We start from the raw sequence: 14,828 nt of genomic DNA on the forward strand, positions 1-14,828 counted from the left end.
CACCGCAAAGTAATTTTTTATTAAAGATTTCATCCGTCAGAAGTGATACAACGACTGAGCAGCCTTGGCAGAGTACTGCACTCTCTGAGTGCTTTTCTTGTTGGATATGAAAACATTTGATTTTCTTTGGAACAGTGACTACATCTAAAGATGGCATACCTGAACAACACCATAAATTGGCTTTTTCAGTGATTTATTTAACAAACTAAATTAATTAAACATGAATAGATGTTTTGTGGAAAAACAAAATACAGGCTTGGCCTTTTGAAGCTACCATTGCGTCTTCAATGGAAATGACTTCTTGTATGTGTTTTACAGAAGTGCCTGCCAATCCTCGACACGGCCTTACTGAATGTTTTTAACTTTAGTGCATGCAAAATTCCTTTAGTTGCAGGATGTATGAGGGTTTTCTTGCATGTACTGCCTGTTTCAAATCCCCCTTCAACATTTCAACAGGATACAAATCTGATTTAGACTAGGTTATTTCAAAACCCTCTACTTCTTCACTTTGATCAACTCTTCAGTAGATTCACTCGTCTTCTCTGGGTCATTATCCTGCCGAAAGATCAATTTCCAGTTCAGCTTACATTTTTAGACAGATGGCCTCACATTATCTTGAAGCGCTCCCTGATATGATGCAGAATTCAGGTGAATCAAGGACTGCAAGCAGCAAAGCAGCTCTAAACCACCACTAAGCTTTCCAGTTGGTCTGAGGTTCTTCCCCTGAAAAGCTGTTTTAAATCTGCACCAAACGTATCTACTGTAAGTGTGCCCAAGCAGCTCCATCTTTGATCTGTCTGTCCGGAGCACGTTATCTCAAAAGGCAAAAGGTTTTTGGCAAACTGTAGTTTTATTCTGTGCAAAAGCTTTTTCCTCCCATGCAGGTCAAACCTTGGCAATCTTTGTCTGATTGTAGACACTTTGAGACTGAAACTTGCAACAGTCAAGTGCAGATCCTGTGACAAAAGTTCTTGGAGGCTTCTTTTTGGACTGAATTTCCTGGGGCTATTTGAAATCTACCCCACTTGGAGATGATTTTCTCACAGCAGATTGACTTACGTCAAAAGATTTGGAGATCTTTATAAATCACTTGCCAGACTCGTTGACATCCACAACCTTTTTTCTGAAAGCCTTCGAAAGCTCTTTATATCTTGCCATGATGGCACCAAACACTTCAATAGCAAAGAAAACACCAGAACCTCAATGCCAAAGGTTTAAATCTGACGGTTTCCACCTGTCAAGGAGGTTCTAATCGCTGGCACCAAATCTGGAGCCACTGATTCTAATAATAAGTATCTGAAGGTGTGATGAAGTAGAGCTGCACTTACTTTTCCCAGGTGACTAATCTGCTTTTTATTTATTTAAATTTTGAAAATGACAACAAAATGTCAGTTTTATGAGTCATTTATGATTATGTCATCTGTCAGCACTGTTTCAGTGGAAATCAAATGTTTGCTGGTTCAAATACAAACTCAACAGTTTCCATTCCATTTCATGTACTTATGTTTATAGGTAAAGGACTAGTACAGTTGATATAGCTGAAAATGCTCACATACTGTATGTACTTAATGTGAAACTGTAAAAGAGGTTTCAAATTTCTCTGATGAAATCATGCTCCAGTTATTAATAGTATAGAAAACACACAAAATGTAGTACATTTGAATTTACTGTGTATCACAGCACACATGACTTCAAGTAAAATAGATAATGAACATGTGCATGCTACTGGCCTTCACCATCGTAGTCTTTCTTACCCTTGAAGCTACTAAAGGCAAAAGATAAAGGGAAATGGGTTCCGGCAGAGTCTGAATACTTAATGATCACGCAGAGCAGCAGCTCTCCCTTCTTCTGGATTCACTATTTCTGAATCCCCACCAACTGCTCCCTTGTGTTTGTGTCAGGGTGAGAGAGGTGTCCCAGGATTGCCAGGAGACCACGGAGAAAAGGGCGAACCCGGGGAGAGTGTCATAGGCCCACCAGTGAGTATGATGTCGTATTGATCGGTCTCCCGCATTCATTATTTAGCTCAAACTATGGTACCTTCAGATTCTTGTCTTTGTCTTCGGCATTGAAAGAAGGAGATCCTCTTTGATTTTCACTTTAAGCGTTCATTAAATGCACCCTCCGATGAATGGCTGGTCATCACTGTGGGGTGCTGGTGTATTGCACGGTACCTTCATCACATATGCTCTCCAGCGCTAGTTTGAAGCGCACAGATTTGACTGTGAGTGAGACTGCGTTCATTTTTGAAATCCAGGATTGTTGGAGACACAGAATCAATAGAGCAAAAGGTGCCTAACACAATCCCTTTATTGGATCCTGGGTGCTAGAGGGCAGATAGTGTTAACAAGATGTGTGATGTGTTCTTAGGGCCCCGTGGGACCCCCAGGGAAGCCAGGAATTGAGGTATGTGGAAAATTCTTTGAATCTATAGCAAAGATTTGAAGCTAATTGTTGTTGTAGCAGGCAGTCTGGCAAATATTTCACAGTGCAAATAACACTTAGCTGATTGTAAAAAGCAGGATTGTTTACATCTGCCTGGTGATTTTTTTAGGGTCTTCGTGGACCCCAGGGTTTTTCTGGCCCTCCTGGAGCTCCGGGAAGAGAGGTAAGTGAGATCAGTCTCTCCTTCCGCTCTTCTTCACTCCCTCACACATCTGCAGATAAAAGATGGCTGGAAGCACAAAAGAATGTCAGCTATGCACTGTGAATGAACAAGTACAATGTATCACAGCTCCTGGACACAAATCCCCACCAACCGAGATGGGTGTGAAAGCAGCAACTTATAGCCTTGCATGTCTGCTTGATATTACAGACTGGAGGACAGTTAACTCCTCTCTTTGTCTCAATTAAAGGGCTCTCCCGGTAGACCAGGTCCACCAGGCCCTGCTGGACCTCCAGGTGAACGGGTATGTGAGCAAATCTCATCTCCTTTCTGCAGTTCAGCATCAGTGATCGGCATGGAGAAGTACTAAGATCACCTTAAAGTCAAAGTCAATATTCCGAGTGCAGCTCCAGTTTTTGGATAATTAGCAGCTTGTCTCACTGTTCACTAGCATCACATTCAGGAAAATGTGGCAGTTTAGGACAAATTGGCGGCACCCTGTTGTTAACACATGTTTTCATGTTTTTTTCTTGTCTGTTTGTGAGTTTGAAATGTGCTGCATTTACTAGAGTTCTGAGAGCTGTAGTGTGAAAACCATGTGAGTGTTGCTTCTGTACAAAAGCTCTGTAAATGTGGCATTTTAACCTATTTATATCCATGTGTTGGAAAGATGCATGAAAAGCACTTATAGCTCATTTTATGTTTTTGTGTTTTTTTGTGTTTTTTTTTTTTTTTTTAACGATTACGGGCTTTAGTTCAAAATGTTTTATTCTTGGATCCTGTCTTCCAGCAACAAAGTTATTAAACTGTTTCCTCAAGCATCGCAGATAAAAACTGAAAATAATACACTGAAACAGAGATTTGTTGAAAATGTTCAGGGTAAATTACATTCCAGTCGTGTAAGATGGTCATATATGTCTGGTGATGTTTTGAGTAATTTACAAGACGAAGTTGCACCAAGCAAACAACTGCTGAATATTTTAAAAACATGAAAGATTTGCTCTGAAATTAAGACTTTCCCTTCTTTCCTTTTTCCTGACAGACTGCCCTGCCAATTGTTGGAGACATGGGTGCTTTACTTAAGGTATCATCTGCTGAATTAATTATAATTGCAGCTTTTCACATAAAATAACATGCAAAAATGGTATGAGGTTAGTTTCTTTATGATCAGTGTTTGTTGGTTTGATACTGTGCATTTCTACTAATATATGGATGCTATCATGCTATTCGGAGAGATACTGAGGTAAAAGATCTTGAGTGCCTCCATCAGGATGTCTGGGAGAAGTATTTCTCAGAAATAATAGCAAATCATTTCACAGGAAATGCAGGATTACTCATTCGCCACAGGTACACAGTCTGACAACACGTTTAATAAAGCTTTCAGTAAAGATAATGGAATATAGAAATATCACACTCTCGCAATGCAAATACAGTGTAAAACATGTCAATACGGAGATAACCGTCTCCGAAGATAAACGCTGCTGCGGATATGCAAACATACTGTATGTCAAGTCAAGGAAATCATCGCTATGTGACAGCTTTCTTCCCACTACATGAAGAGTCACACAGAATTTGACATTCGTTTATGTCACATACACACACAGGGTATAAGAAGCCTTTTGGTTTAAAATGTTTTGGGAAATGTTAAGTGCTGTCAGTTTGTTAATCAATAACCACTTGAAGATGCTGCATTGCTGATCACGAAAATCCACATTCAGAGTTCAGGGGAAAATTTTCTTTCTAATTTATATACCTCACCAGTCAAAATAAAACCTTAAATATATGAAATGTGGTTATATCACCCTATGTATCTGTAATTAAGCTAGCTGTATGTGTATAAACATATGATTTGACAGCTTGAATCTTAATTTTCTCTCCTGCCTTTTGTCATTTCTGCTAATTTCTTCATCTTGTGGTACAAACAGTGCTCAAGGTCTCTTTACCTTGCAGAATGTGCATAAGGACAACAAGAGCAAACCTGATTGAAGCACCTTTCCAGTCTGTATTTCTTAAGATTGCAGGGTATAAAAGGGAGATCAACTGCTTTTTTTTTTAGCTCTTACTTTTAACAATGGGAGCAGTGTATCAAAATCCTTCTAAATTACAGATTTGTTGTTTTCTTTTTTTCTTTTTTTGATTGAAGCAGTTTAGTCACCTTAGTTCATGTTGTTATCTGCAGGACAGCACTTAGCTAAATTAAGGCTTTTTCATTTTAACATTTAACACGCGTCAACTCTGACAATAACTACAATGCCTTCACATGATTAATCATTGATAGATAAGGCCGGATGTCAGCAGTCTTATAATTTTCTGTCACCCCTTCCTTCAGTGTCGGCTTATTTCATCCATTAAGTGCTCAGTTAGATTCAGCCACTGTTTACAGCCTTCATCAGACTTGCATAGTGGCACTCTAATTAGTACTCAGTAAAAGTGGACTAAACACACTCAATTTGGGCATTTATTTTTTTCCCTTCAGTCATTATGTCAATAATAGCATGCTCCTCTTATTTTGTCCTACTAACAACATTTCCTTGAACCCTTGGAAGATTAAAATTGAAATTAGATGCCAAAGCTGTACTGATAATTTTTCATTATCTTTCTCACATTCACTTACTGATTTAATTTTCTTTCAATTTTTTTAATTATAATGCAAAATTCTACTGGCACCTTTCAACTTAGAGCTCCTACTTCTATTCAGGAAGATGCAGTGCTTATATCCGGACTAGATCAGGTACAATGATATTTAAGATTCTCACCTAAATGTCACAGTCAATGAGTTTGACAAAGTTCACCATTCACCCAGATGAGAGACACTCTTGGAGGCACTCGTGGTGGGTTCACATTATTCCAGCTCTGCAGACATTTAGAGAGCACTTTATGTCAGCTGGGGTCTCGTCCTCCACCTGGGGGATGTGACATAATAAAGGGCGAAAATGCAGTGTTTCAGCTCAGCTTGATGGAATCTTACCTGTGCCACCACTTTTTGTTTTTTTTGCCTCATGCCTTGCCGGTTGCTGGCAGAATGCCTGCAGTGCCTGCCAGACGAGGGTGCCAGGGTTGCCTGGGCAGAAGGGAGAGAAAGGGTCCCCTGGAGTGCAAGGAGTAGAAGGCTTGGTGGGAGAGAAGGTGCGAGTAACTCATTAACATGGCAGGCGATTTGGAACAGACACTGTAAACAGTTTTATCTGACCGTGATTTGCATTACACAGCACTCCTTTGGGATTGCTTATTAAATATTTTCCATGTGTGTGTGTGCTTACAGCAATATCCATTGTGTACTTCTATCACAAACAGGGGGATCCAGGTGTACGAGGTCCGATGGGTAACCCTGGGAAAGAAGGCCCTAAGGTAGACAGCGCAATGTCATAAATATACCCAGTAAATAACAAATCACATTTAATATAATTGTAATGAATTATTCAGTTTCGCAGCATGGAGTTATGTGTAGAATTAATAGCCTCCCTCTATAATATTGTTTACTGGAATGTGTGTTTAATCTAGTGTACAGAGATTTACACTGACAAATGCTTTTCATAAATTTCCTTTTGGATTATCGCTGGAAGCCTAACCAGCTGTTCTACAACTCATATTATTCTGTACACTCTTAGGTGCTCTCTGCAGAAGGTGTTGCTATGGATACAGTCTTGGTGAAACAGGCTAGGCAATTTTGAGTCGTGTGCTGGAGAAGTGCTGGAAGAGACATTTTGAAGTTTACACCCATCAGCCTTTAGTTTAAGGCTTTTTTTTTTTCAAGTTTAGTGGAAAGAAAAAAACATTCACATTTTCCTTACCTCATTGGTTCTGCCTTCCTGCAGGGAGTGAAAGGAGAGAGAGGGTTCCCAGGCCCCATCGGAGATAAAGGTGATGAGGTGAGTGGAGAAAGAAAAGAAAGAAAAGTTTAATCTAAACAAATTAATCCAGTAGTTATCTAACCATCCGGAAGTCACTGTGACATTGAGATTTGGGTTTCAAAAGAATGTAAATATATTGTAATGTCGGCCTCATCTTAAAGCCTGTCTACTCTGAGTCTGTATTCAAAAGAAGCTATCAAAAGCTATCCACTGTGCTGCATGTGCACTATGCCCTATCTTTTGCTCTCTAAGGAGCTACTTTATAAAGAACGCAGCCTGCTTTGCATGTGTGTGTGTGTGTGTGTGTGTGTGTGTGTGTGCACCCGTGTGTTAATTAAAAACAAGGTAAGCTTTAGAGGAGCTGAGAAGCATTTCATAGGTCAACTTTCAGCACTGAACTGCAGTGACAGGAGATTTTTACTAACAGGCACTCTTGTTACTAGATTACATAGGCTCAACATACACCGTTTTATATCCCCATTGAAGTTTTTTCTTTTCTTTTTTTTCATGATAGCACAAATAATTGAGGGCAACATATGCACTCTCAAAAATTCAACAAACAGTGCAACAGCGTCTAAGCAAATGAATAAAGATGTATATGCTGTATATAATGGCATATTTCACAGCTTCTGCATGCTCAAAGGTGCTGTAAAGACAATTTAAACTCAGCAATCATTGCAGTGTATCGCAAAGTTTTCTAATTCGTCCTTCACAGTTTAGTTGTAAACTCTGAATTATTTCTGCTGTGACTATTGAGGAGACATGCTTAGCACACCTTCGACCTTGGGCCCTCAATACTCAGTGTGTAGTGCAGCTGTGCAGTGTTCAGCGTGGCCAACATCCCTTATTCTCATCATCGCCATAAATGGAAATATTACAAAAGGAACAACTGTAATCAGTGTTTTGCTTTGCACACAACGGAACAGGCCTGTAATACTGTGACCTGTTTGACCTTCACATTGAATTCAGTCTTTCACTTCTAATGCTAGTCAACATGCTTGTGAGCACAGAGCGTAGAGTGAACAATTGTCAGCCGCTGATTTTGTGCCGTATTTCTCTTTATGTGCCATGTTTCTGCATCGATCAAGAAGGTGCACTGCTTGTTAAGTGTTGCAGAAAAATATATATTTATTTATGCTTTCTTAGTAGTGAGAAACCCTTTTTAAACTCTTAAACTTTGTCTCCTCTAGGGGCCTCCAGGGGCACCTGGACTTCCAGGTGTCACCGGTCGAACAGGGTCCCCGGTAAGAATTATGTCATTCAAAGAGTCTATTATTATACTGTGCTATCATCAATTTCTGTGTCAATTTATAGTCACAGGTCTATTTTACTGCAATATGTGAGAGGATGAATTTTCTTTCAGCTTTGTGCTAAAACCAGATTCCATTGTAAAAATGTTTTCTTGTTTGCAGGGGCTCATGGGTAGACCAGGTCCAATGGGCCAGCCAGGGACAAAAGGAGAAAAAGTAAGGCCTTTTATCATTTAAGCATTTGTCTATATAATATAGGTGGTGTGTATGTCTTCCTAGATTTTATATAGAGTATATGTGACTTACTTAAAACAAAAATAAAAAATGTGGAAAAAAATAAATAAGTAACTCCAGTTTCTGTAACAAAATGCAGAAATAGAATTTATTTTTATTTATATATATATATATATATATATATATATATATATATTTTTTTTTTTTTTTTTTATATATATATATATATATATATATATAAAAATAAAAATTTTTACTTTTTTACTTATTTCATTGTTTTTCATGTGCATAAAATGTAGGAAGGCATATCTCTTCAAAGAATCTTGGGTCCTTTTTTTTTTTTTTTTTCTCAGGGTTGGCAAATGAAGTTCCATATCACTGGGTTACATTAGCATGAGACTGTGCCTAGTAAACATTTCCATTTTCACAGACATGTTTAAGAATTCCTCTGGTTTGTGTTTGGCAGGGAAACGAAGGACCTCCAGGCAGACAGGGACTTCCAGGACCTCCTGTAAGTTCCCGATACCTCAACAAGAGCCAGCTGTTGATAATATGTCTTTGAACCTCCATTAGGGTTCTACTGGGGTTTCTTGTCGCCTCACATGCACATTTAATGTAATTCTCTTCAGCACTCTTCATTCTGTTAAATTATTATTTCGGTTTCTGAGTTCAAGCCATCCATTCAGCACTCTATTGCTCAGTATTTATTGTAACAAGAAAAACGGAACTGACAAACAACTACAAATATGATGAAATTGTGGCGACCTGCTCACTGGCATTGAATCATGTTCCGTCCCTTTAAAAGGCGAGTGAGTAAGCACTTCCAAAGGCAAATCTATAATTCATCAGCCGTCCCCTTGAACCTGCCGTGCCTTCACCCCCCCACACCCTGGTCTCATAAACTGCAGTCTGGGAGGACAGGGGATGGCTCAGTGGCCTGAAAAGGGCACGGGCATTCGCTTGCTTCTAAATGAGAACCTTGACTCCTTCTACGTTTACAATAGCTGCCCTCCACCAATCTATCACGGGAAAAACATTCTTTTATGTTCTAATGCTACCCAAGAAGTCTCGATTACCTAGTTCTCATAACCAGATCTTTTTTAATCAATGTGCTCTTTTGTATATCTGAGGCACTCTCCTTTTTTTTGAATTACATCTGGCTCAAGGCTTATTAAGTCTACTGTTCTCTATTTTTTGGTTCTTTTCACTTCTCAGTCTCTCGCACTCTCTTACCCTCTCTCTGTGTAATCACCAAATGAGCTATTGATCTCTCTCATGTAGCTTTTAAGGGCTTAACTGTGTATAACTGTTCCAGACCTGTACAGTTTTCTATGAGGACTCTTCGTGCCGAAAATTCACACCACACTGACGACAGTTTCTGAGAGAAGACTGACTGTTTACTGTGTTTTAGGGTGTGCCCAGTGTGGAGGGCAATGGGATGAGCAGTCTGTACAAGCTGCAGGTAAAGACTTTTTCAAATGTAATGTCATAAAGATCCCTTGAATGATAAAGTTATTTATCTATATATAATTTGGTTTTATTGGCAGAAATGAATCTGTGCTTATCATTAAAATGTGTTTGACCCATATTGTGAAACACGTAGTCATAACATAAAAAATGTCTTTTCAGAGTGGTGGAGCTATTTTAGGACCCCCTGGAGCTCCTGGTGCTCCAGTAAGTATAATCATTGTTATGCCTGAAGCAAATCCTTTACAGTGTGCTGTGGAGGAACACGAGCAAACAAGCATGTTGATGCTGTATGAGCTGCAGAAGCTGGGAGAGCTGAATAACAAACAACCTGACCAGCCCTCCAGTGCTATCTTGGCTTCTGAGACCCTTATATCACAGTCAATCATGCTCATTGAGAGTTGCTGGTTGGTGAAAGCCAAGAGGCTTCCCGACTCTCAAACAGGTGCCTCTGATTCACCCCAGGACACACAACATCACTGATATGCAAAATGGAAGTTCAGCTGCTCTTTGCTGCGTCAAGCCGTAGTGACCCGATTTGCTTATCGGTTACCCCTGCTCCTCCTTATCAGACAGTTTGTAATCTCGTCCAGTCCTGGGAGACATTCAGTCACAGGCCCCGCAGGGATCCATCCACCAAAACGAACACTTAAGGTGGTGACAAAAAGTAGACACTCTGCCGTCCCCAGTGCACAATGCACATGAACCATAGCTAAATCTTAAAGATGCTTTCCCCTGCACTGCATCCATCACAGCCCAGCTCAATAAGGGAGCATGTTCATCAGTGTTAAGAGGCTCTAGGTACCCGATTTATCATTAACTGCTTGTTTTTTAATGTGGAATGATGCTTTACTGAAATTTTAACACCCGTGACCTGTTTTTGTAAAGCCTACATGATAACCCTACTTTATTATCTAACTTTGATCATTTTAGACCTGCTTCAGATACACTTACAGTGTTTTCTTGATTTACAGAGAGAAATTGCCAGAAAAGACAAGCAATAATGGATATTATAAATTTTAATGACAATAGCATACAGTAGCCACATGTCATTTCAGACTATATTTATGATTTTTATGGTAGCAGTTGTCACATTCATGGGGGTAATCTGTCCCGTTTTTTTTTCCCTCTCTTTTAAGGGTCCCAAAGGAGATGATGGACGTGCAGTGAGTTGAGGCTTTTCATTCCTGAATGTATTTTTTGAAGCATTTGCCTGTGTTTGTGCTGCTCACACAAACAGTGAAGTCAGTGTTGCCAGTTGCCTTTCTATCATTATCTCTGCGGTTTTCTACTGTACACCAAAAGTCAATACACCCTCAAGCCTGAGCGCTTAACCACTCTCAGAAGAACTCCAACAAAATGATCATGTCTCCTACAAATATGAAACCTTTGTACCATGTTGTCTTGCCGGTGGGATCCCACAAACACTCTCTGCACTTCAAATGCCCTTCCTCCCGTACTGACACCTGCACACAGTCCACACAGACGCGGAAACAACTTGACATTTCTGCCACCAACTTGAATTCCTTATTCTCGTGGGGCCAATTGCATTTTTTATTGTTTTGTTGCACAGTGATTTTTCACCAGGATGTTAATTTGACATTTTAATAAATTGTGTGAGCAGCCCCAGTGCTGCGGTGGAATTGCCCCAATCCGTCTCACAGCGGATCCTCTGGCTGGCCTACTCTCCCTTTAGCCTCAATAGCTTATTCATGACAATCTACATGTGTGACAATTACCTGGACAATCCGTCTGTGTCAGCACCAGTTGCCCCTCTACTCTGTGTAATGGCATTTCTCCATGGCAGCTTGAGCAAGATGAGGTAGATAGAGGACATCACTTCCCTGAGCATTGGGAATGGGTCTCTATTTTTAGTGCAGAAAACAGGTCTGATTATGGTAGCCAAATGGGGCCTTTTTTTCTAATGGATATATAGCCTGCCAGGCGTGACAGCATGTGTCATAGATCATTTGCAATATTGTCCTCTCAAGATTATCCTCATATTGACACATAACAGGCTGTATAGATACCTGACCGAGAACATCAAGAGGAGAGATAGAAATGTGTGACTCCTGCAGAATTTCATGTACTTGCCTTCATGTAGCTTTGATCTATAGTTGCTTGTTTATGCATGATTCTTCCTGACAGCATTATAATGATACCTGTATCTTCCAGTAGTATGTGTGTGTTGAGACAAAAATAGCATTATTCTCGCTTGAAAAAAAGGGGGAACTAAGACCTCTTAGTCTGTATCAGGAGTGGGGTTTTTTTTTGTCTTGACACAACAGGTGGTGTGTTTTTCTCTCACAGGGAGACGCAGGAGCCATGGGTTTACCTGGGCTTGAAGGGCTGCCCGGTGCCAAGGTAAGCAACAGTATCTGACCAGAGAAAGTTCTCATCTGCAATGAGCTGTTCTGAAAACAAAGAGAAGAAAAGTCCTCACAGAAAATATGAAGAGCTTTTCTTCACAATCTGCAGTGTGAGAGTTCAACACGTTATTGGTTCCCGTTGAAGTCAACCTGAGAAAAAATAAATATGTTCACAAGAATTCAATACCTTTTCTTTTTCTTTCTCTCTTTTTCACTATTGACTGAAGTAATTTCAGGTTGAAATGCTTGAACTGCACACAATGCAGCAAGTGTGGTAGTTAACAATATGCACAATAAACGGCAAGTATTACGAGACATTTCCCTGAACGGAACAAAACTAGCCCTGCATCCAACTTTTCCTACATTTTAATTTCTATGAAAAAGTTTTCACGGATTGGCAGTGTGTGACTGTATGTTGTGTGGAAGTTTGGTGGGGGTGGAATATTTCAGTTTCTGTGACATGCAGAGTAATTTATCCTTCCAGGGAATACTGTCAACGCTTTGACATATGCAAAGTGTTTGCTGTTGAAATATGAAAAAGACCTAAGTTCTTAAAGGGGCTGCTTATAATAAATCTATATGTTTGATTTTTTTTTTCTGAGTAGAAATTCATAGTGTTTTTAAATATTTGAGACTTTTTTGCATGGGCCCAAAGAGTGAATAACCCAGCAGCATTCATTATAGCCAGGCTTTGACAGTTTCTGATATCATTATCTATGTGTCTGCTTGACATGACAGTGATTTATAGGTTTCTTTATGTAATGTATACGTCATTGGCTTGATATGTGTTGTGTTTCCAGGGTGATATTGGTTTGCCTGGTCCACCTGGGATACCAGGTCCTCCAGTAAGTAAGGTTTTCTTGTTTTCGATTAATTTTGCTCGTACTTCTGCTTGATCAATCATCTGTGTTGTTTCAGTCTGCTGCTGGCAACAAGTCAATCATGTTTCGTTAAGTATATAGAATAGTAGCTTTCAAAACATGAGTCCCTGTGCACTACAAGTCCATTACACTACTTCAGTTAAGAGCGCTATATCTGTAGTCTGTTGAGTGGAATTTATGTGTAAATATAGGAGGTTGGTGCTATATTATAAAGGGGAGGCTGCAAAGGTGCTGTAGATATGACACTGTTGAGGACCTGTCAAACACAGTCTGTTCTCTTCCTATGTTTGTGATTGACAGGGGAAGCCCGGCACTCGTGGAGAGTCAGGGATCCCAGGAGAGCCGGTGAGCCGCAGCCTCTAACTGTCTTTGAGCTGTCAATCCACGCATCATTCCTTTGTCACTCCCGACTGACACATTGGCTGTCTCTGTTCTCTGACAGGGTGAGAGGGGGCCGCTCGGAGAGACAGGATTCCCTGGGCCCGAGGGACCCCAAGGTGTTGCTGTAAGGATGTTACACCAATTCTGTCGCTCTTCCTTTTATAATCACTCCTAGATGTTGCCAAAGCACATTCCAATAATGCCCATGCTAGAAATAGGGCTTTGAATACCACGCTGCTCGTCTACATTAGCAGGTCCATGGTTGTTTCACCATCATGGTGTGTGGGAAAGTAAGAACACGATTCAAGGACAATATGGATAAAATATGTATGTTAGATACCACTCGTCCTGTAGATGATTACATTCCTCTACATAATTATCATCAGAGATGGCTTCTGTAATTTTCCCTGTAAGTGCACAATGGAACAGTGTTCACGCAGCAATCAGGATCATTATCCCTTGGTTGAGATATCTCATTAACTGTGGAGATTACTAGGAGTGCAGCAGTGCTGATCCAATCGAAGGTGGGAGCTGATACAAAATGTCTTTGTTTGTGTTGCGCTCCTTGAGCAGGGCAGACCTGGAAAAGATGGAACTCCTGGATACAAGGTGAGTTGTGCGAACATGTTGCAAATCTCCTTATAGAAAGTGCTTTACATCAGCCAAGCTACAGAAAGATGGCACAGCAGATTTTTATCCCCCCTCAAGCTACAGCATGCTGACTGCATTAAACCTATTTGCATATTTGAGATCTTGACGATAAAAACTAAATGGAATCCTGCAGATTTAAGGCTTTGTTGACTTTTAGTCTTTTTACCCTAATTATACAGTTAATGCTTTCAGGCAATGATAAAATGTTTGTAATAGAGGGCAGTAGACACTTCAAATTAAATATGCATTTTCCTGCCTGATGAACCTGGCCAAAATTGAAATAAATACTGCAGAAAAGTCTGCTTTTAGGTGACTGATCATATATATTATGCACTGTTTACTATGTAATCACATAGAACGGTCTCAGTGGATGCAGAGCAGATATGCTTGAATGGCCATTCTCAACACATTACATGATCTAACACCTAAACTAGATGGACTATGATTATTACTGTTTTGCTCAGATTTACAAGATTTTTTCACCTCACACTTTAATGACAGCCCCAACACTTTGTGTTTGTTTTCCTCTCTTATTAATAGTTAATATTCATCTACCATAACCTCAGCATTGCACATAGGCTTTCTACAGAGCGCGCCACTTTTCGGTGGGGCAACAGTGCCATCTAGCAGGTAGCTTCGCTCCTCTACGCAGATTTCTTGCACACTGCTTTGAGGTTTAATGTAATGCTCAGGGAAGCACATTTCAGTGGGCAAGATGATAGATTTAAGCCTCCCATCAGGCAGTGGGGAATACAGAGTACTGCAGATTAAAGCGGGCAGGGGAGAACAGCATCACAAAGCAATGCCCGCTTTAAAACCACATCGTGCCAGATTGTCTTTTGCATGGCTCCTGTAATCCAGCAGGAAATTGATACAAAGATGCTCCCAGAGGTATTGCTGTGTGTGGAGTAAAGGGAAGCAATGAAGAGTGACAGGGAGGGATTGGAAGACACAAGATGTTGTGACATGAAGCCAGAGACAGGTATTTTCTCCTGCATCCTGTGTACAGTAGAGACAGCTGGTGGGAAAGCAGGCGTTTGTCAAACAAAGCAGGAGTGATGCAGAGGAGCTGTGACATTGCAGAAGGTGAAACACTATACAGGGAGATATTATACAAGCAATACACCTGAGCGGAGTAA

At 40.2% G+C, this 14,828-nt stretch overlaps 1 protein-coding gene across 5 annotated transcripts in view; it reads left to right on the top strand.

Moving 5' to 3' along the window:
* Positions 1 to 14,828, top strand: part of LOC111562976 (collagen alpha-1(XIX) chain) — a 103,159-nt gene that overhangs the window by 74,077 nt on the left and 14,254 nt on the right. For all 5 annotated transcript variants that reach the window (XM_055018414.1, XM_035944234.2, XM_035944235.2 and 2 more), the window contains 19 exons: positions 1,902 to 1,979; positions 2,371 to 2,406; positions 2,555 to 2,608; positions 2,856 to 2,909; positions 3,648 to 3,689; positions 5,627 to 5,731; positions 5,900 to 5,953; positions 6,421 to 6,474; positions 7,647 to 7,700; positions 7,869 to 7,922; positions 8,407 to 8,451; positions 9,352 to 9,402; positions 9,570 to 9,614; positions 10,547 to 10,573; positions 11,718 to 11,771; positions 12,577 to 12,621; positions 12,958 to 13,002; positions 13,100 to 13,162; positions 13,612 to 13,647. In XM_055018414.1, the coding sequence (XP_054874389.1) occupies positions 1,902 to 1,979; positions 2,371 to 2,406; positions 2,555 to 2,608; positions 2,856 to 2,909; positions 3,648 to 3,689; positions 5,627 to 5,731; positions 5,900 to 5,953; positions 6,421 to 6,474; positions 7,647 to 7,700; positions 7,869 to 7,922; positions 8,407 to 8,451; positions 9,352 to 9,402; positions 9,570 to 9,614; positions 10,547 to 10,573; positions 11,718 to 11,771; positions 12,577 to 12,621; positions 12,958 to 13,002; positions 13,100 to 13,162; positions 13,612 to 13,647 (996 nt within the window). The remainder of the gene's footprint in view (positions 1 to 1,901; positions 1,980 to 2,370; positions 2,407 to 2,554; positions 2,609 to 2,855; positions 2,910 to 3,647; positions 3,690 to 5,626; positions 5,732 to 5,899; positions 5,954 to 6,420; positions 6,475 to 7,646; positions 7,701 to 7,868; positions 7,923 to 8,406; positions 8,452 to 9,351; positions 9,403 to 9,569; positions 9,615 to 10,546; positions 10,574 to 11,717; positions 11,772 to 12,576; positions 12,622 to 12,957; positions 13,003 to 13,099; positions 13,163 to 13,611; positions 13,648 to 14,828) is intronic.

The sequence above is a fragment of the Amphiprion ocellaris genome, chromosome 16 (genome assembly GCF_022539595.1).
Source record: "Amphiprion ocellaris isolate individual 3 ecotype Okinawa chromosome 16, ASM2253959v1, whole genome shotgun sequence".
Classification (NCBI taxonomy): Eukaryota; Metazoa; Chordata; class Actinopteri; family Pomacentridae; genus Amphiprion; species Amphiprion ocellaris.